Source organism: Dendrobates tinctorius, unplaced genomic scaffold (assembly GCF_039654945.1).
Source record: "Dendrobates tinctorius isolate UK_male_01 unplaced genomic scaffold, ASM3965494v1 ptg000030l, whole genome shotgun sequence".
Classification (NCBI taxonomy): Eukaryota; Metazoa; Chordata; class Amphibia; order Anura; family Dendrobatidae; genus Dendrobates; species Dendrobates tinctorius.
Genome location: NW_027361698.1, coordinates 20,891,535 through 20,912,829, shown reverse-complemented (window position 1 = coordinate 20,912,829; position 21,295 = coordinate 20,891,535). Strand labels below are relative to the sequence as shown.

The 21,295-nt window shown below is 41.5% G+C and overlaps 1 protein-coding gene across 1 annotated transcript in view; it reads left to right on the top strand.

Moving 5' to 3' along the window:
- Nucleotides 1–21,295, top strand: part of CFI (complement factor I) — a 120,501-nt gene that overhangs the window by 22,096 nt on the left and 77,110 nt on the right. The window contains exons 2-4 of the mRNA XM_073571959.1: nt 3,169–3,427; nt 11,675–11,837; nt 12,464–12,639. Coding sequence (XP_073428060.1) covers nt 3,169–3,427; nt 11,675–11,837; nt 12,464–12,639 — 598 coding nt within the window. The remainder of the gene's footprint in view (nt 1–3,168; nt 3,428–11,674; nt 11,838–12,463; nt 12,640–21,295) is intronic.

Below are 21,295 nucleotides of genomic sequence, written 5' to 3'. Positions count from 1 at the left end.
GCAAGACTCCAGTGAACCCAGCTGGGGCATAACAGGCAACACAGCTGTCACTGGCCGACGAGCACGGCTGAGGTACAAGCAGGCGGGCACGGCTAGGGCGGGCATGGCTGAGGCACAAACAGGAGGCTAGGAAGGCCAGGCGCATGCAAAGAGCACGCGAAGAAACAAGGCAAGGCAACACAAGAAACAAGGTAAGACAAGGTACAGGGCAAGGAGCAGAACGAAGGCAGAAACACAGAGTCAGGTCAGAGCGAGAACAGAGCTAGCAGTGGAGCGTAGGCCGAAGTCCAGAGCCGGGTCAAGGCAGAGCCTTGAGACTAGCCTGAAAATGTGCAAAAGAGCACCATAGGTCAGAGAGCAGAGATGGTGTGTGTGCCAGGAGGCACAACAGAGCACCAGGTCAGAACAAGGAAGACCAAGCAGAAACAGGGAAGCGGAAGCAGTACAAGGAAAGCATAGCATAGACAAAACATGGCAAAGTAGGCAAAGGCAGAGAACACAGGAAGGACTACAAGTCTAAGAATAGCTAAGGCGAGACATAGCAAAACAGGCTAAGGCAGCGAACAGAGGATGTACTACAAGTCCAAGGATAGCAGAGACAAAACATGGCACAAAAGACAACACAAGACATGGCACGAGACAAGAGGCAGAATACAAGCACAGAGCGTGTGCAGAGACGCACGACAGGGCAGAGTGCAGGGGCACAGAATACAGGGAGCGACCGAGCAGACCAAGCAGCCATGCAGGGAAGCAACACAATACTCAGGCCCCGACCATAGGGAGGGGCGGTCTGATATAGGGCATTAGAACCTGCACTTCCGGGTCAGGAGCAGGTGAGAACTTCCGGTTCAGTTCCTCCAGGATCATAGAGAGCATTGCTAGATCAGACTGGCCTGGACCATAGAGAAGGTCACATGATCAGGGGCTCCACAAACACTGAGAGGTTAGCTGGGTCAGGCAGTGCTGGAACATAGGAAAGGTCACATGATCAGGGGCTCCAGGAATACTGAGAGGATTGCAGAATCAGAGCAGAGTCGGATGGTTACCTAGCAACGGCGTGCAGCCATGAGGTAAGGCGCGCATGTACACTGCTCCAGGCATCTTGCAGCACAACAGTCACGAGGTGCGTGTGCACACTGCTTCCAGGGATCTTGCAGCATGAGACATAACGGGCATGAGAATTCAGTGCACGTGCACATTGCTCCAGGGGTCATGCGGCACAACAGACATGGCGGGCATGACAGGCATAACGGACATGCTGGGCATGACAGTTATATCAAAGAGGGTGAAGAGAATTTTGTTTGCAAACTACAAAAATCTCTCTATGGTCTTAAGCAATCAACAAGAGTGTAGAACACCAAAATGAACAAACACTTATTGGAAGAAGGATTTAAAAGGCATCAAGCAGATCCGTGTTGATACACAAAATGTACAGATGGAAAGTGGATGCATATTCTCTTATATGTGAAAGATGTCATTATGGTTCATCCAGAAGAAACAGAATTTGCAAAGATGACTAAAATTTTGAATCAACATTTTGACAGAAGAAGATGGAAGTTTTCTTGTAAACCAGAGTGCAAAAATCAACAAAATTCTGAATCAGTTTGGAATCTCAGATACCAAAGGTATATCAGCCCCAATGGCACCATCCAGCTTGAAGTTGGAAGGGGAAGATGATATGCTACCTAACAATGAGAAATCCAGACAGGCAGTGAGGGCACTTCTACACACAGCAACTATGACTCGACTGAATATCGCAGCAATAATTGGATTTCTCTTCAGATATGTGGAAAAAACACGCTAAAAGGACTGGAATGCCGTTAAGAGAGTTCTTCAATATTTGAAAGAGATTCAAGACATAAAATTAAGGATATCTGCAACAGAAGATCTACAACCCGTGCTTGCAAATCAACAAGCGACTATTTGTTCATGCTTGGAGAAATTTTAATTTCTTGGTCTAGCAGAAAACAGGTCTCTGTAGCCTTGTCACTACAGAAGCAGAGTATGTATCTGTAGCCTACTCAAGTCAAGAGGTCAGTTGGTTAAACCAATTATTAGACGATCTTGCTAAGCCATAAATCAACATTGGTTGAGTTGATGAAGACAACTAAAGGGGGATTTACACATAGCTATATCGCTAGCAATATCGTTAAAACGTCCCTGATTTTGTGACGTTATAGCGATATTGCTAGCGATATCGCTATGTGTGAGACTTACCTCCGACCGGCTGCCCCGCTGTCTGTCGCTGATCGCGCGAGATCGGGCGGCTCCATTTCTCGTCGTCTGCTTCCTGCTGGGCTTCCTGCTGTGTGAGACGAGCGACGCTGGATGCGGGCGGGAGGACGTCTGGATCGCTGTGTGTGAAAGGTAAGTATCGTCCGCTGCATCGCTGCTGCATCGCTGTGTGATCTTCCTGTGTGGAAGCTCACTAGCGATCATTTAGCGATGCACCCGCGATCCTGACCGGGTCGGATCGCTGGTCGGATCGCTGGTGCATCGCTAAATGTAAAAGGGCCTTAAGGATGCATTAAACTTGCATCCAGTGAGAACATCAATGCGAGAACCAAACACATTGACGTTAATCATCACCTGAGTGACTTGATAGAACGTAGTATAATTGAGTTTGTTTATTGCGATACTGACCAGATGATAGCTAAAGTTAAGACAAAGCAACTTCTAAGAGCCAAGTTTGAAGAATTCAGAACCACTATGGAACTAATAGTATAAGTAGTTGTTGCGTGGGTGTGTTGGAATAATGCTTATTATTGTATATATTGCATCAATTATTACCTACTACTGTTTAATAGTGCATATCTTCAGCAATAGTGTAATATTGGCAATAATAAATTGTTAAAAAACAGTAAGTTCCTGTTCACTCACTGTGTGTGCAGCTGGAACACACTTTCACTTTGCAAGCTGACAGACAAAATGCTAAGATCCTAAGCTATAAAAAAAATAACAGTTGTAAGCTATGTTATCTTTGTTCCTGAATAAACATATATACACTGTTGAACAACTGGATAGTACAGAGATTAATCCGCTGCCAACACATCCTTTTTACATAGGATATCTACATACATAACGCAACTCTTCAAAAAGCATTTAAAGACAGAGTATAAAGATAATATATAATCTACTGAATTTTAGTTAACATCTTGTCTTTTACAGGGCACCACGTCAGAGAAGAAATCAAAGACATGTTGGGATGAGAAGTACACTGCTAACTCATGTCATAAAGTGTTTTGTGCTCCCTGGCAGAGATGTGTGGATGGAAGGTGTATTTGTAAAATCGCTTACCAATGCCCTAAAAATAAGACCATCGGGGCTTGCAGTGAAACCAACAAATCATTTCTGACCTACTGTCAGTTGAAGGCTGCTGAATGCAACGACCAAAAATACAGGTTTAACTCCGAATCTCCATGCACTGGTGAGGGCGTCAGAATATCTGCTATGTACTGTTTATGTTGGCCATGTATATACAGACATCCATGATTTTTCTTGTTCGCAAAAATACAGACCATTGGTCATCACTAGTATTTTGGATACGAATTTCATCAGTGATTGGTCATTTGTCAGTTTTTACCATCAGTGGTTTTCACTGATTAACTAATAAATACATTGAAAAGCTTCTCCTTATTCATTAGGGTTAATGTTAATCACGGACAGCACACAGTTTGTACACTGATTGCAATGTGTGCTGTCCGCGATTTATAGAGCCATAGCCTTTTTTGGGTAATTTTGATCCATGATTCAAGCAAAAAATGGACATGTCTCCATGATTTTTTGAGGCCACCAGGTCCACAAAAACACAGACATGCGAACAACTCTATAGACTATAATTGAAAGGTGTCCTATTTTAGAAAAACACTGATAGAACACATGCATGAAAAACTGCCGTCTAAATGTAGCATTCCCATGATGAGCTTTGGGTGAGTTTTTGATGTTGCAGATTTTTCAGCACTATTTCTGCACCCGTTAAGTAAAATAGGTTTCTTGCATTTTTTCTAAAATACGCAACTAGAAAAAGTCACCATACCTCATCATGGGAACGTAGCCTCATAGTCTGCTTATGATTACTATCATCTATGCTGATTGTGTTTGAAAATGTGTTCTGTTCCATTTATGAATAAATCACTCACTAATATGTTACATTATATTCGTGCCCTACCAACAAATCAGATACCAGTATAGAGTTGAAAGAAAAGAAATCCTCCAACGATGACACAAATTGGGAATTTAAAACTTCATGTGATTTCTGCATTAAAAAAATGTCAGTGCCTCCATTTTAAAAACAAACCTACGCGTTTCAGCTACAAAGCCTGAATCATGGAGAGTGAATGAGAACCATAGAGAGTTTAAATAACCTTATAATAGTATGGATTGACCTCAAAAAGGTATATCTACATTTTTAAAGACTTGCTATGTGTCAAAAAGTACAAAATTATCTTTATTAATCAGAAAGTATACATAGACAAGATAGTACAAAAGGTGAATCAAATCCTTAAATCAAAAATATTTTATATTAAAAGATAGGCGGGCAGCAGTAATAATAATAACCTTTATATAGCACTAACATATTCCGCAGCGCTTTACACACATTATCATCACTGTCCCCGTATTGTCTTTGGAATGTGGGAGGAGACCGGAGTACCCGGAGGAAACCCACGCAAACACGGGGAGAACATACAAACTCCTTGCAGATGTTGGACTCCAGCGCTGCAAGGCTGCAGTGCTATCCACTGAACCACTGTGCTGCCAGTACAACCATGGAGCAAAGGGAGGCATAAAAGATAAACAAGTGGGAGAACCCTAGACACCCGGGTAATAGTATATATTACAGTGCATATTGCTCAATACAAAGAATGCATGTACTAAGGTAATCCCACAAAAGACATAGAAATGGAAAAAGAGGAGACATCATAGTGTTTGGCAACCTCCATTCTTTACAACTGTGACCTGGTAAGTATATAGTTATGGGGAGATTGCCAAACACAGTGCAAGGTAGTTATAAAGTGCCATATGGGCATGTAAGGAAATGATATAATTGCCTCTAACCCATGATTACTATGCCAGACCAATGTGCCAAAGCCCCAAGGCTTTGTAGCTGAAACGTGTAGGTTTGTTCTCCTAATGGAGGCACCGCCATTTTTTTAATGCAAAAATAAATGTGAAGCTATAAATCCCCAATTTGTGTCATCGCTGGAGGATTTCCTTTCTCTTCTAGCTGATTGCTACACCCGGTCCTGGGTGGCTCCGTGCAATGCGTGCAATGTATACATTATGCACACCACTACAGTCTTGTTGGTGAACTTCCCATATGTTGGATAGTCTAAAGCTGAAGTATAGCTTTATTAGCTTGTTAGTACCTAGTATCATGCATTCATTCCAATTAAAACCATCTTTTCATTTTGGGGCAGTAGACAAAGGTAAGGCTAAGTGCTTCCAGCAATGATCACTGAACACATATGCACATGCCAATTTTTAGTCTTTTTGATCCCATAAAATTAATGTATGCCAATATTTTTCTCACTTCACTTCAACTTACTCTACTTAGTGCTGATGCATCACACACAGATCAAATTACGAACATTTTTAAACACAGGTTGTATGGTTGCAAAGTAGGTAAAAACCCAAGGGGGTGAATACTTTCACAAGCCACTGTATATATTGAGGTAGTGAGGAGAATTCTAAGGACCGTTATGTATCCCCTTGGATGCACATAGAGGAATATTGAACCCGTGGGAGTGCATTATAATCACAGCTACTCCTGTGGTTACAAGGCAGAATAAAAGAAAGTATGGATTTGGTCAAACTATTTGACCAACTCAGATTTTTAGGAAAACTCAACATTGGCTTTTTCTTTTGGTGAAATTTGCAGGTTTAGTAGTGGGGCAAATCTCTCCCTCCACTCCGGGTTTTGGGAGTAGACCATGTCCACGATTCACATTTAAACTTTGTGTTGAGCTTTGGGTGCGGCAGTGTTTTGTTTGAAAGATGCAGAGCAGGAGGCTCTATGCAATACAGGCCTGTGTGAGGTTAACACAGAGCCCAGGAAAATAACGCTTCTGACGCACCCAAGAGGGATATGGCGGTGCAGTCGCCCATGTCAACAGCTCTTGTTACTCACTGTTTGGATGACCCGGCTGCGATCCAGAAGACAATATTTACCTTACTCTGTGAGTTTTTGGAAATAAAAATGTTTTATGTTGAACTCTCTTGGGTCACTGGCTCTCTGTCACATTGTGTGAACACCACTGCACTATAATAATAATAATAATAATAATAATAATAATCTTTATTTATATAGCGCCAACATATTCCGCAGCGCTTTACAGTTTAACAGTTTCAAAACACAAGTCATAAGTAACAACGTTAACAATACAGTAATTAAAGTAAAATAAGACGACCCTGCTCATGAGAGCTTACACTCTACAATACAATATGTGTGTATATATATATATATATATATATATACTGTATATATATAGTGAGCAAAATCCTGCTGACAGGATCACTTTAACCCCTTTCCTACATTAGACGTACTATTCCGTCCATGCGACCTGGGACCTAAGTGCCAACGACGGAATAGTATGTCATAGCGATCAGGGGCGCCCCCCATGGGGAGCGCCGCTGATCGCGGCTGGGTGTCAGCTTCTTATCACAGCTGACACCCATCACTATGTGTCGGGTAGTCACGGACCGCCCCCGGCACGTTAACCCCTGGCACACCGCGATCAAACATGATTGCGGTGTACTTGGGGCATAGGAGAGAAGCGCGCAGGTCCCCGGATCCAATATGGCGGCGGGGACCTTCGGGGGCCTGCAGGGAGCTGGCTTCCTCACAGCCAGCTGTGCGCAGGCATGAGTAAGCCTGTGCAGCGCCTGTGTCAGATCGCTGATCTGTCACAGCGATCTCTGATGTGACAGATCAGTGATCTGTCACGTGACAGTGATGTCCCCCCTGGGACAGTGTGATAAAGTTAAAAAAAAAAAAGTGTAAAAATAATGAATAAAAAAATCGCTAAATAAATTTAAAATATATATATAAATATTCCATAATAAATTCATTTTTTGAAAATAAAAAAAAGCAATAAAAGTACACATATTTGGTATCGCCGCGTCCGTAACGACCCGCCCTATAAAACTGTCCCACTAGTTAACCCCTTTAGTGCACCCTTTAAAAAATAAAAATAAGAAACAAATCAAAAAACAATGCTTTATTATCATACCGCCGAACAAAAAGTGCAATAACGCGCAATCAAAAAGACGGATATAAATAACCATGGTACCACTGAAAACATCATCTTGTCCCGCAAAAAACGAACCACTACACAGCATCATCAGCAAAAAAATAAAAAAGTTATAGCTCGCAGAATAAAGCGATGCAAAAATAATTATTTTTTATATAAAATTGTTTTCATTGCATAAAATCGCCAAAACATAAAAAAAAAAATGAGGTATCACTGTAATCGTGCTGACCCGAAGAATAAAACCGCTTTATCAATTTTACCGGACGGGGAACGGCGTAAACGCACCCCCCAAAAGAAATTCATGAAATGCTGGTTTTTTTCATTCTGCGTCCCAAAAATCGGAATAAAAAGCGATCAAAAAATGTCACGTGCCCAAAAATGGTACCAATAAAAACATCAAATTGTCCCACAAAAAATAAGACCTCACATGACTTGGTGGGTCAAAATATGGAAAAATTATAGCTCTCAAAATGTGGTGATGCATAAACTATTTTTACAATAAAAAGCGAATTTTAGCGTGTGACAGCTGCCAAAAATAAAAACCGCCATAAATAGTAAATCAAACCCCCCTTTATCACCCCCTTAGTTAGGGAAAAATAATAAAATAAAAAAATGTATTTATTTCCATTTTCCCATTAGGGTTAGGGCTAGGGCTAAGGTTAGGGATAGGGTTAGGGCTAGGGCTAGTGTTAGGGCTAGGGTTAGGGGTGTTTTGGGGTTAGAGTTGGAGTTAGAATTGGGGGGTTTCCACTGTTTTGGCACATCAGGGGCTTTCCAAACGTGACATGGCGTCCGATCTCAATTCCAGCCAAAAAAGTCAAATGGCGCTGTTTCCCTTCCGAGTTCTGCCATGCGCCCAAATAGTGGTTTACCCCCACATATGGGGTATCAGCGTACTCAGGACAAATTGCACAATAGCTTTTGGGGTCCTGTTACCCTTGGGAAAATAAAAATTGGGGGTGAAAAGATCATTTTTGTGGAAAAAATATGATTTTTTATTGTACGGCTGTACGTTATAAACTTCTGTGAAGCCCTTGGGGGTTCAAAGTGCTCACCACATATTTATATAAGTTCCTTGGGGGGTCTAGTTTCCAAAATGGGGTCACTTGTGGGGGGTTTACACTCTTTAGGCACATCAGGAGCTCTCCAAACATGACATGGCATCAGATCTGAATTCCAGCAGTGAAAAAGTCAAATGGCGCTACTTCCCTTCTGAGCTCTGCCATGCACCCAAACAGTGGTTCCCCCCACATATCAGGTATCAGCGTACTCAGGACAAATTGCACAATAACTTTTCCAGTCTAATTTCTCCTGTTACCCTTGGTAAAATAAAAAAATTGAACCTGAATTAATTTTTTTGAAGTAATTTTTTTTGTGAAAAAAAGTTAAATGTTCTTTTTTGAAACATTCAAAAAATTCCTGTGAAGCACCTGAAGGGTTAATAAACTTCTTGAATCTGGTTTTGAGCACCTTGAGGGGTGCAGTTTTTAGAATGGTGTCACTTTTGGGTATTTTCGATCATATAGACCCCTCAAAGTGACTTCAAATGTTATGTGGGCCCTAAAAGAAATGGTGTTGTAAAAATGAGAAATCGCTGGTCAACTTTTAACCCTTATAACTTCCTAACAAAAAAAACTTTTGGTTCCCAAATTGTGCTGATGTAAAGTAAATATGTAGGAAATGTTACTTATTAGGTTGTTTGTGTGCCATATCTCTGTGATTTAAAAGCATAAAAATTCAAAGTTGGAAAATTACGAAATTTTCAAAATTTTCGCCAAATTTTTTTTTTCACAAATAAACGTACGTTATATGAATGAAATTTTACCACTAACATGATGTACAATATGCCATGAGAAAACAATGTCAGAATCACCAGGATCCATGGAAGCATTCCAGAGTTATTACCTCATAAAGGGACAGTGGTCAGAATTGTAAAAATTGGTCCAGGAATTAACATGCAAACCACCCTTGGGAGTAAAGGGGTTAACTTCTGATCTGTGTTGTATGTTCCATTGGGATGCTGTGTGATATGTTAAGAAAACACAAGAGTACAATGATTTGGAAATTTCTTAAACCATATATTTTCCACAACAGATCATACACCACATATCAGAAGTTAAAGTGAACCTGTCAGCAGGATTTTGCTCAGTAACCTACAGACAGTGTCAGGTTGACACCGTTATACTGATTACAATAATACCTGGTTTAAAGCAATCCATCTTGTGGTTGCTGTTTAATCTGTATTGTAGTTTTCAGTTAATAAGATTCTCATGCTTCGGGGCGGCCTGTGGTGGAGGCTTCTTTGGTGTTCTGCTTATCTTTATGGGCTTATCTTTATGGGCTGTGGAAGATCAGCTCACTCGGCTGCACACAAAGGTAGACAGTGGTACACTGTCTATTTAAGACTCTGGCTGTTTTTTTAGGAGTGCTGCATAAGCCACTATAGCGTTGTCAAAATAAAGCAAGGCCTTCCTGGCCTAAGAAAAACAACTAACACTCATTGGTTCCACTCTCCAGGCCCACTGAACACTGAATGCCTCTGGGGGCCGACTATTTAAATCCCAGACTACACCCTGGGGTGGAGAGAAGGTGGACAACCTCCCACCCGCTCTATGGTAATCCAGAAAAACCCAACCTTTAAAAAGGCTGATTAACCCCTCTCAACACATATTGTACTGGAGGAAACTTCTGGGTTTCAAATCCCTGATTCTAATAGTCTCAGTGAAACGTATCTCCCCTTTAGCACTTTGCCAGTGACTTTGTCACAGGGCTTATAACAGGTCACTGATTTTTCAGTGACCTACCTCCTATTTTACAAAATGCATATAATAGTGTTGATATTACTGTTGATAATATTCTTGATATGTAATACTGTTAATAAAGTCCCATCCACTGTCCGCCCCAAAACACGAGAATCTCATTAACTGAAAACTGCAAATACAGATTAAACAACAACCACAAGACGGATTTCGTCAACCAGGGTATCATTTTAATTAGTATAACGGTGCAAACCTGACAGTGTCTGTAGATTACTGAGCAAAATCCTGCTGACAGGTTAGCTTTAAAAGTCAGACATTTTTCCATTTTATTTGCAAAATGAACTCACTAGGAAATTGATGTCAGCAACTCATCTAAAAAAAAAAAGATAGGACAGGACCATGTCTTCAAATGCGTAGCATCATTTTTTTTACAACAGTCTGTAAATGTTTGGTAAGTGAGGAGACCAATTGGTAGTAGTTTTGGAAGAGGAATAGTGTCTGTTGAAGGTGTCTATCTGCTCAACAGTCCTGGGGTCGTCTTTTCCAAATTTTTAATTTCATAATTCGCCAAATGGTTTCTTTTAGAGAAAGGTCTGGACTGCAGGTTGCTGGCTAATTCGTCACCCAACCTTTACTGTGAAGCTATGCTGTTGTGATGGATGCAATTTGTGGGTTTGCATTGTCCTGTTGAAATATGCAAGGCTCTTCCTGAAATAGACGTTGTCATGATGGGAGTGTATGTTGTTTTAAGACCTCTATATAATGCTCAGCATTAATGGTGCCTTGCAAAATGCCATAGCCACTAATTTAACCACATACCATCAGAGATATAGGCTATTGAACTGTCCCCTGATAACAAGAAGGATGGCTCCTCTCATCTTGAGTCCGCAGGACACAGCATTTTGACAGAGAATTTTGATTAATCCGGCCACAGAACTCTTCCATTTTCCATCATTTTATATAGACGGCAGCTTTTCTGGACTGTGTTGATATACTGTATGGCTCCTTCTTTGCAAGAGTTTTAATTTTTATTGGTGAGCCGTATGGCAAACTGTTTTTAGACGCAGTTATTCACAGATTAGTGAACTTCTGACCATCTTTTCGTCTGGGAGATTCTGCCTCTCCAACATGCTATTTTTATACATAAATGACTTAGTTGTAAGTCAGCCCTCCAGCTTTTTTTCTTTAATACCACTTAGTTTTCCAGCCTTTTGTTAACTCTGTCCCAATTTTTTTTGAGATGTGTTGCTGTCATTAATTTTTATGAGTTGTTTTTTTTCAAATGAAATGGAAAAGTGTCTGACAACTCCTGATCTGTGTTCTATGTTCTATTGTGAATACTACAGTATGTGGCTATAAGAAATTTCTACATCATTACAATCTTGTTTTCTTTACATTTTCCACAGTGTCCAATCTTTTCGGGAATTGGGATTGTATATAGTATTAAAAAGGATCTGCTTTGTGCTTTAGTTCTGTAAAATGGCCCAAGAAATTATTTAAAAAAACAGGAAAGATTGGTGAAATGTAAACCATTTTAAAATCAGCATTGCAGCTTAACCATATTAGTATGTGTATACTAATATAGTTTACAGATTAAAGCTGAATCAAGTATTTACATAATAATTAATAACATATAATATTACATTTATTTTCCTCACGTTTTAGGCAAATTTCAAATATTCTTGAAGAACAGCAATGGAGAGTCAACAAGCAAAAATGGTATTGTAAAAATAAAATTACCTAAACATCAAAGTGAATCATTTGTGTGTTCTGAAAAATGGACAATCACAGAATCCAATGTAGCCTGCCGACAACTTGATTTTCCCCAGTAAGTATTGAGACACTTGTCAACATTCGTTTCCTAGCTCGAGAATTGTGTTTTGAAAATAAGCAAATGATGGTGATCAAGAGTAATATTTTCTACTGTATGATATGGCGTAAGAGTGTTAGAACTGTGCGCTTTAGTATCCCTGATGTGTGGAAACTGCAGCACGTTTCTATTATCTTCTCGGCATGGTGGCTCAGTGGTTAGCACTGCAACCTTGCCACACTGGAGTCCTCGGTTCAAATCCCCCCAAGAACAACATCTGCAAGTAGTTTGTATGTTCTCCCTGTGTTTGCGTGGGTTTCCTCCTGGTTCTCCAGTTTCCTCCCACACTCCAAAGACATACTGATAGGGAATTTAGATTGTGAGCCCCATCGGGGACAGTGCCGATAATGTATGTGAAATGCTGCACAATAAGATAGTGCTATGTAAGCAAAGCATAATAAATAAATATTATGTAGTGCTGTATTCCCTGCATAATCAGCTGTGGAGGGGAGGGCACAGCGCCATGCGAGAGATTGGTAGGGCATTTTCCAAACATGGGTGAGGAGGTTCCTGTCCAAACAGCTTTATTGTATTTTCTTATAGAACATTTCTTTGCACCCTTTGTTTCTTCTTTTTTCTTTCAGAGGTGCTACTATTGAAGCATTAAAGTACAATATCTCAAATCATGAAACAAGCCATCATGAGTGTCTTCAGGTGAAATGTCGGGGATCTGAAAATACTTTGGCTGAATGTAGTATTAAAAAGAGCACAAGTACTAAGACTGAGCGAGCTGCTGTTTCATGTTATGACAAGAACAATGGTGGGTATCATGGTCCATATAAAGCACTAGCTGACATCAGAACATAAGGCACTGTTGTAACTGATACTGTTAGAAAAAAAACTCATACACTCACAGGAATGTTGTCCATAGTATAGTCCTGCTGTACAACATAGGACAGTAGAAATTTTGAAGTAATGATTTAAAGGGATGGCCCAGTACTTTTTTTTACTATTTGTCAAAAAAAATAGCAGGCAGGTAAATGCTAACAGAAGCAACTACCTGCCTGTTGTACCCAGCGCCGGCAAACAGCGATCATTGACTGCTTCTGCTCCACGTCAACAGGTCTTCTTCTCCAGGACTGCTCTGTGGATGGAGCTTGACTGCCGACATCATGTTGATTCACAGCCGGCTCCCCCAGTTAAGCAGCGGGGCACCGACTATCAATCAGCATGACATTCGCAGTCCTGCTCTGTCAACAAAGCAGAGCAGAAAAAAGCCACCTTTCTGTTGACGCGATGTTAGCAGAAGCAGCTGAATCGCCGTCAGGAGCGACCTGTGGCCACTCTGTGCCAGCGAAGAACAGGGCTGAGCACAACAGGCACGTATATCCCCCCTAAGATGCAGTGGTCATAATGCAGAGCTGGAGAGACTGCAATGTAATATCTCATAGTTTTCCACATCCTCATAGCATTTGCTAGCAAAAAAAATGGATGCAAAATTATTGATTGCTTTCTAATAGTTGTTTTTTTTAAACTTAAGATTTTTAATAGGAAAAGTTTATTAACAATCCTACACATTAAGCCAAAAAGATGATTTTTTTTAACTCATTCTACTAAACATTTTCTATGTCAACTTGGGGCCTTAAAATAAGACATACCGTAGATTTAAAGTTAAACTAAGTTGGAAAAAAATATCAATCCATCAATTGATGGTCCAAAAGTTCTTTTAATCTAGAATGAGACTAATATAGATCTATAACATTCATTATTAACTGATATTAGATGCCCCATCCTGTTTTCACCTTCCTGACTAGGCTTATTTTTTCAATTCTGATCAGTGTCACTTTATGTGGGAATAACTCTGGAACACTTCAACATATTCCAATTATTCTGAGATCCTTGTTTTCTAGACATGTACTTCATGTTAGTGGTAAATTTTGGTCAATATTATTTGCGTTTATTTATGAAAATATCGAACATTTGACAAAAAAATAGAAAAATTAGCCATTTTCAAAATTTTAATTTTTATGCCCTAAACCAGATAGTTATACCACACAACATACAGTGGGGAAAAAGAATTTAGTCAGCTACCAATTGTGCAAGTTCTCCCACTTAAAAAGATGAGAGAGGCCTGTAATTGACATCATAGGTAGACCACAACTATGAGAGTCAAAATGAGAAAACAAATCCAGAAACTCACCTTGTCTGATTTGGCAAGATTTATTTTTCAAATTATGGTGGAAAATAAATATTTGGCCATTAACAAAAGTTCATCTCAATATTTTGTTATATATCCTTTGTTGGCAATGACAGAGGTCTAACGTTTTCTGTAAGTCTTCACTAGGTTGGCACACACTGTTGGTGGTATGTTGGTCCATTCCTCCATGCAGATCTCCTCTAGAGCAGTGATGTTTTAGGCCTGTCACTGAGCAACAAGGACTTTCAAATCCCTCCAAAGGTTTTCTATGGGGTTGAGATCTGGAGACTGGCTAGGCCACTCCAGGACCTTCATATGCTTCTTACGAAGCCACTCCTTTGATGCCCTGGGGTTTGCTTGGGATCATTATCTTGCTGAAAGACCCATCCACGTTTCTTCTTCAATGCCCTTTGTCACTGGGTCCTTCTCCAGTATCACACAATCAACAGAGCGAGGGAAGTGTGAACAATCTCAAGACCTTTATTATAGGCAAAATTAGAAGGTCCATAAACAATCCACCACACTGAAGATACAATAGTCCAGAACACGGATGCAGTTCAGTAACAGGATATAATGTCCAGTGAGATGAGAGTCCAATAATCCAGCAGCCAGAGGATAAAAAGTCCATACGCTTCCCTTTCTCTCTGACATGCTGTGTTCACACGATGCTCACCACACAGGAACTGACTTCCCCCCTCCTGTCCTTCCCAGCCCCCTCCCTATGTCCAGGAGTAATCAGACGGGTTAGGGTGGTTCTTAGGCCTCCCAGACCTGACAAAGGTGCCTCGGGGACTAAGACACTACAGGGGGTCATCAAGAGACATAGATACAGTCAGGTTGCAGATAGTAAGTGTGCTAATTCAATCATCAGCCTTTTGGAAGGTAATTGAGACTCTAGACAATATGGGGAATACACGGAATGATACAAGGCAACAAGAAAAACACTATGAAAATCAGTGAACTAGAAATATACACAAAATGATATCCACATAACATATCATACCATCACAACCTCTCCCCCCTCATAATAAGGGAGCACGCTATGAGGCCTACACAGACCTCTGGCCTGCTCACTTTAGTCCACATTGCTCAATCGTTTATAGTTCCTTATACAGTGACAGGGGTAGGTCGGCCTGGGGAGCCTATTGTTCTTCTTGTCGAGACAGTCCATCCGCATTCTGGTGTTGGCTTCCCCGCTTGTATTGGATGGAGAAGCTGTAGGGTTGTAAGGACAAGCTCCACCGCAGCAATCTTCCATTGTCCCCTGATACGTGGTTCAGCCATGTGAGGGGGTTGTGGTCTGTAACAATTGTAAAGTCTCTGCCATACAAGTATGGCTGCAATTTTTTTTGCGCAAATACGATGGCCAGGCACTCCTTTTCAATATTGGCATAGGCAACTTCCCGATCCAGTAGTTTCCGACTGGCAAAAGCAACAGGATGTTCTTCTCCGGCGGCGTTCACTTGGCTAAGTACTGCCCCAATCCCAAAGGTGGATGCATCTGTCTGCACGAGGAACCTGCGCTTATAATCAGGGGCAGCAAGACAGGAGCAGTGATGAGGACAGTCTTTAACGCTGAAAAGGCATCCTCGCATGCAATCCTCCATGTCAAATTCCTAGGCATGTTCTTGCGGGTCAGGTCGGTTAGGGGCTTGGCCAAGGTGCTGAAGTTAGAAACAAATTTGTGATAGTAACCAGCAGTTCCTAAAAATGCAAGTACTTGCTTTTTAGTCTGGGGTCTACACCAGTTGCTAATGGCTTCCACCTTGTCAGGCTCAGGCCTTAGGGTCCCACCCCCTACTCTATGCCCGAGGTACTGCACCTCAGCCATCCCTATTTGGCATTTATCAGGGCGAATGGTCAGTCCTGCAGCAAGGATACAGTCTAGCACTATGCCCAAGTGTTTAAGATGTTCCTCCCAGGTGGTGCTAAAAATGGCAATGTCATCTAAGTAAACACAGGCAAAGTCCTGACATTGTTGTAACAGTTGATGTACCAGTCTCTGGAAAGTAGCGGGGGCAGTTTTCATCCCAAAGGGCATTCCCAGGAACTCAAAAAGCCCAAATGGAGTAATGAAGGCCGAGCGCTCCCGAGCGTCCTCCGTTAGGAGTATCTGCCAGTACCCCTTGCTCAAGTCTAACGTGGTCACAAATTAGGTACTGGCCAGACGATCCAATAGATCATCAATCCTGGGCATGGGGTAAGCATCATTCTTCATGGCATCATTTAATTGTCTGTAATCAACGCAGAATTGTGTTGTACCATCCTTCATGGGGACCAGGACGACAGGAGAAGCCCAAGAACTGTGAGATGGCTGAATAACTCCCAGTCGTTTCATCTCCTCCAGTTCGTCCTTTATCATGCCTTGAACAGCCTCTAGAACCCGGTAGGCAGCCTACTGGATGGGGCGTTGTCCGGGAGTTTCCACATGGTGGCTGTGAGAGTAGTCTTCCCCAGCTTTGAGGAGAAAGCAGCAGCCCTTGGCCTTAGTATGGCGAAAATATCGTCCTTTTTGTATATCCGATAAATGGGAGCCATGGGGCACTTGTTCCAGTGATCCTCCCGCTTGGGCAACCTGGAGAAGATTGGGGAGATACTCGGCAGCGGCGGTATCACTAGGGGGGTGGCAGACAGCTAGAACAGGCAGAGATCGGTCGTGGTCAGCGTCGGACTGGCCCACCGGAGAACCGGTGGATTCTCCGGTGGGCCCTGGCATCTGGTGGGCCCTGGCACCTGCTGGCATACAGGGCCAGCAGTTGCCTAGGGCCCCCGCTGCTCCAGGGGCCCCCAGCCAGTGGTGTGTCGCACACCATGCAGCTGCTATGGGGGCCCCTGCCAGCGGAGCAGCAGCGGGTGTCAGGAGGCAGGAGCCCCTGTCCCCGCTGCTAAAGAGAAATGAATATTCACTGCGAAGCAGTGAATATCATTTCAGGTCTCCACACCCCCAGAGGCCCCGCCCCCAGCCCAGTAAGCTGCTCTGCAGACTACAGCTGTAAATCAGGGCCGGCGCCGCCCTCAGTCCTCTCTGCTCCTGGCTCACAGCCAGTGCGCGATGACGTCACTACATCGCGCACCCGCTGTGTGTCTGGCAGAGGGGGCAGCTCCTGACACTGAAGCCGGGATCAGCGTGGGAGCGAGGAGGAGAGGTGAGTATTGTGTTTTGTTTTGTTTTTTATATCTCTCTCGCTCTCTCTATCTGTCTCTCTCTCTCTATCTATCTCTCTATATATCTCTCTCTCTATCTCTCTTATATCTATCTATCTTTATCTATTATCTATATCTATCTATCTTTATATCTATCTCTATTATCTATATCTATCTATTTCTATATCTATCTCTATCTATCGCTCTATCTTTATATCTATCTTTCTATCTCTACATCTATCTCTATATCTATCTATCTATCTCTATATCTTTCTATATATATCTCTATATCTATCTATTATGTCTATCTATCTATCTCTATATCTATCTATCTTACTCTATCTATCTCTATATCTATTATCCCTATATTTATTATCTATCTATCTTTATCTATATATATCTCTATCTAATATCTATATCTATCTATCTCTATACCTATCTATCTATTTATCTATCCGTTATCTATCTCTATATCTTTTCTCTGTATCTATCTATCTCTATATCTATATCTCTTGCTATCTATCGCTCTATCTCTATATCTATCTCTATATCTATCTTTATATCTATATCTATCTCTATCTATCTCTATATCTATATCTATTTCTCTCTATATCTATCTCTATATCTCTCTCTATAGCTATCTATCTATATATCTCTATCTATCTCTATATCTATCTCTCTGTATATCTATCTATCGCTCTATCTCTATCTATATATCTATCTATCTTTCTCTATCTATTTATCTCTATATCTTTTCTCTGTATCTATCTCTCTCTATATCTATATCTATCTATCTCTATATATATATCTATTATCTCTATATCTATATCTATTTCTCTCTATATCTCTCTCTATATCTATCTATCTATTTATCTCTATCTATATATCTATCGCTCTATCTCTATATCTATCTTTCTATCTCTACATCTATCTCTATATCTATCTTTCTATCTATGTCTATATCTATCTATATCTATCTAATATGTCTATCTATCTAGCTATCTCTATTATCTATATCTACCTATCTCTATATCTTTCTATCTTACTCTATCTCTATATCTATCTGTTATCTCTATATTTATTATCTATCTTTATATATCTATCTCTATCTATTATCTATATCTATCTCTCTATTTATCGATCTCTGTATCTATCTATCTCTATATCTATCTATCTCTATATCTATCTTTCTATCTAACACTATATCTCTATATCTATCTCTATATCTCATTATCTATCTATCTCTATCTCTCTCTCTTTATCTATCTATCTATTGATCTATCCATCTATCTCTATATCTATCTATTATATCTATCTATTATCTCTATTATCTATATCTATCTATCCATCTATCTATCTAGCTATCTCTATCTATCTCTATATCTCTCTCTATATCTATCTTTCTAACTCTATTTCTATCTATCTCTATACATATCTCTATATCTAGCTATTATCTCTATATCTATCTCTATATCCATTATTCCCTATGAGGGGGTGCGTTATTCCCTATGAGGGGGGCAGTATTATACCCTATGAGGGGGGCAGTATTATACCCTATGAGGGGGTGCATTATACCCTATGAGGGGGTGCATTATACCCTATGAGGGGGTGCATTATTCCCTATGAGGGGGGCAGTATTATACCCTATGAGGGGGACAGTATTATACCCTATGAGGGGGTGCATTATACCCTATGAGGGGCTGCATTATACCCTATGAGGGGGTGCATTATACCCTATGAGGGGGTGCATTATTCCCTATGAGGGGGGCAGTATTATACCCTATGAGGGGGGCAGTATTATATTCTATGAGATGGCTGCATTATACTATGTGAGGGGGCTGCTTTATATTCTATGAGGGGGCTACCCCAACTCCTGCTACATAATTAAGACATGTACAACCTTATATTATACCCGGATATTAGCGTGTTTTACCGCACAATTGGTGGTCTGGTATTTAACTCTATGCAGCTACATAGTGGGCCCCAAGAATGATTTTCTCTGGTGGGCCCAAGGTGTTCCAGTCCGACGCTGGTCGTGGTAGTCTTTCAGCATGTTAATGTGGACGGTTTTCTGTCATCGACCACTAGAGTCCAGGGCAATAACGTAGTTAGTGTCATTAATTTTCTTGACAACCTGATAAGGCCTTCCCACACTGTTTGAAGCTTGTTGGCAGTGGAAGCAGTAATCATGAGCACTTGTTGTCCTTCAATAAACTCCTGGGTCCTGGCATTACATCACGCCTGCCTTTCTAGAAAACACCAGCGATTGTCTAAACGCTGTGTCTAACATCATGTCCTCACTATATTTGAAACTGAACCTGTCAAAGACTGAACTCCTCGTGTTTCCTCCTGCTACTAATGTACCTATATCCGACATTGCCATTTCCGTGTGTGGTTCCACTATTACTCCCCTACAACATGCCCGCTGTCTTGGGGTCATACTTGACTCCGAGCTTTCCTTTGTCCCCCACATCGGATCACTGGCTCACTCTTTTTATCTGCACCTCAAAAACATTTTTATAATTTGACCTTTTCTTACTTTTGACTCCGCAAAAACTCTTACTGTTTCTCTTATTCATTCTCGTCTCGACTATTGTAACTCTCTTCTAATCGGTCTCCCTCTTACCAAACTCTCCCCCCTCCAATCTGTCTTGAATGCTGCTGCCAGGATTATATTCCTCGCTAATCGTTACACCGATGCCTCTACCTTGTGCCAGTCATTACACTGGCTACCCATCCACTCCAGAATCCAGTACAAACTTATTACCCTCACACATAAAGCTCTTCATGGCTCAGCACCACCCTACATCTCCTCCCTTGTTTCAGTATACCATCCTACCCACGTCCTCCGTTCTGCTGATGACCTGAGGTTAGCATCCACAATAATCAGAACCTCCGACTCCCATCTCCAAGACTATACACGTGCTGCGCCACTTCTTTGGAATGCACTTCCCAGGTCAATACGATTAGTCCCCAATCCCCACAATTTTAAGCGTGCCCTGAAAACTCATTTATTCAGACTGGCCTACTACCTCAGCACATTAACCTAATCTATCCCTGTGTGGCACAGCCAAAAATTTTTACCATAACCAGGTTCCCCGCATCATGTTCCCACATGCTTTATGCATCCATTAGCCCTCTGTGTCTGTACTGTTACACACTTAACATTATGGCTGATCCATACAATCAGGGCAACTGTTACCACCCACCTTTCGTGTCTCCCTTTTTTCCTCATAGATTGTAAGCTTGCGAGCAGGGCCCTCATTCCTCTTGGTATCTGTTATGATCTATGTGATTATTGTTATGCTATAATGTCTATTGTCTGAAATGTAAAGTGCTGCGGAATATATCGGCACTATAGAAATAAAATTTATTATTATTATTATTACGGTCATACCAGGTTTTTTGTCTGGACTGAGCCATTCGCTGATGTTCTTTAGCCAAGGTAGCTAGCTGGGCGAGACGGTCTCTGAACTCTAGTACATAGGGAATGATGGGCATTCTGGCATCTGAGATATCTCCCTCCAAATGTTCTTTCAGAAGAGTGAGAGGCCCACGGACCTTCCGGCTAAACAGTAGTTCGAAGGGAGAGAACCTTGTGGACTCTTGGGGAACCTCCCGATAGGCGAAGAGGAGATGTGGCAGGTACTTTTCCCAGTTTTTTTCAACGACAACAAAAGCCCTCAGCATATTTTTTAGGGCTCCATTAAAGCGTTCACATAGTCCGTTGGTGTGCGGGTGGTATAGGGTGGTGCGAATGACTCGAACACCACAGGTATGCCTTAGGGACTGGACAAGATCTGACATGAACTGAGTGCCTTGATCCGAAAATATTTCACTAGGAAAACCTACCTGGGTAAAGATGGTAATAAGGGCCTCGGCTACCTTTACTGCTGTAATACTGGTCAGGGCCACAGCTTCAGGATACCTAGTGGTATAGTCCACCACGGTCAGGATATATTTTTTCCCCGACTGGCTGGGGTGGGCCAGAGGACCTATGATTTCGACAGCTACAAGTTGAAATGGTTCTTCAATTATGGGCAGGGATTGCAGGGGTGCCTTATGTCAAGCTCCTGGATGCCGCATTCGCTGGCATACATCGCAGGTGCAGCAATAATGGGCTACCGACTGTGAG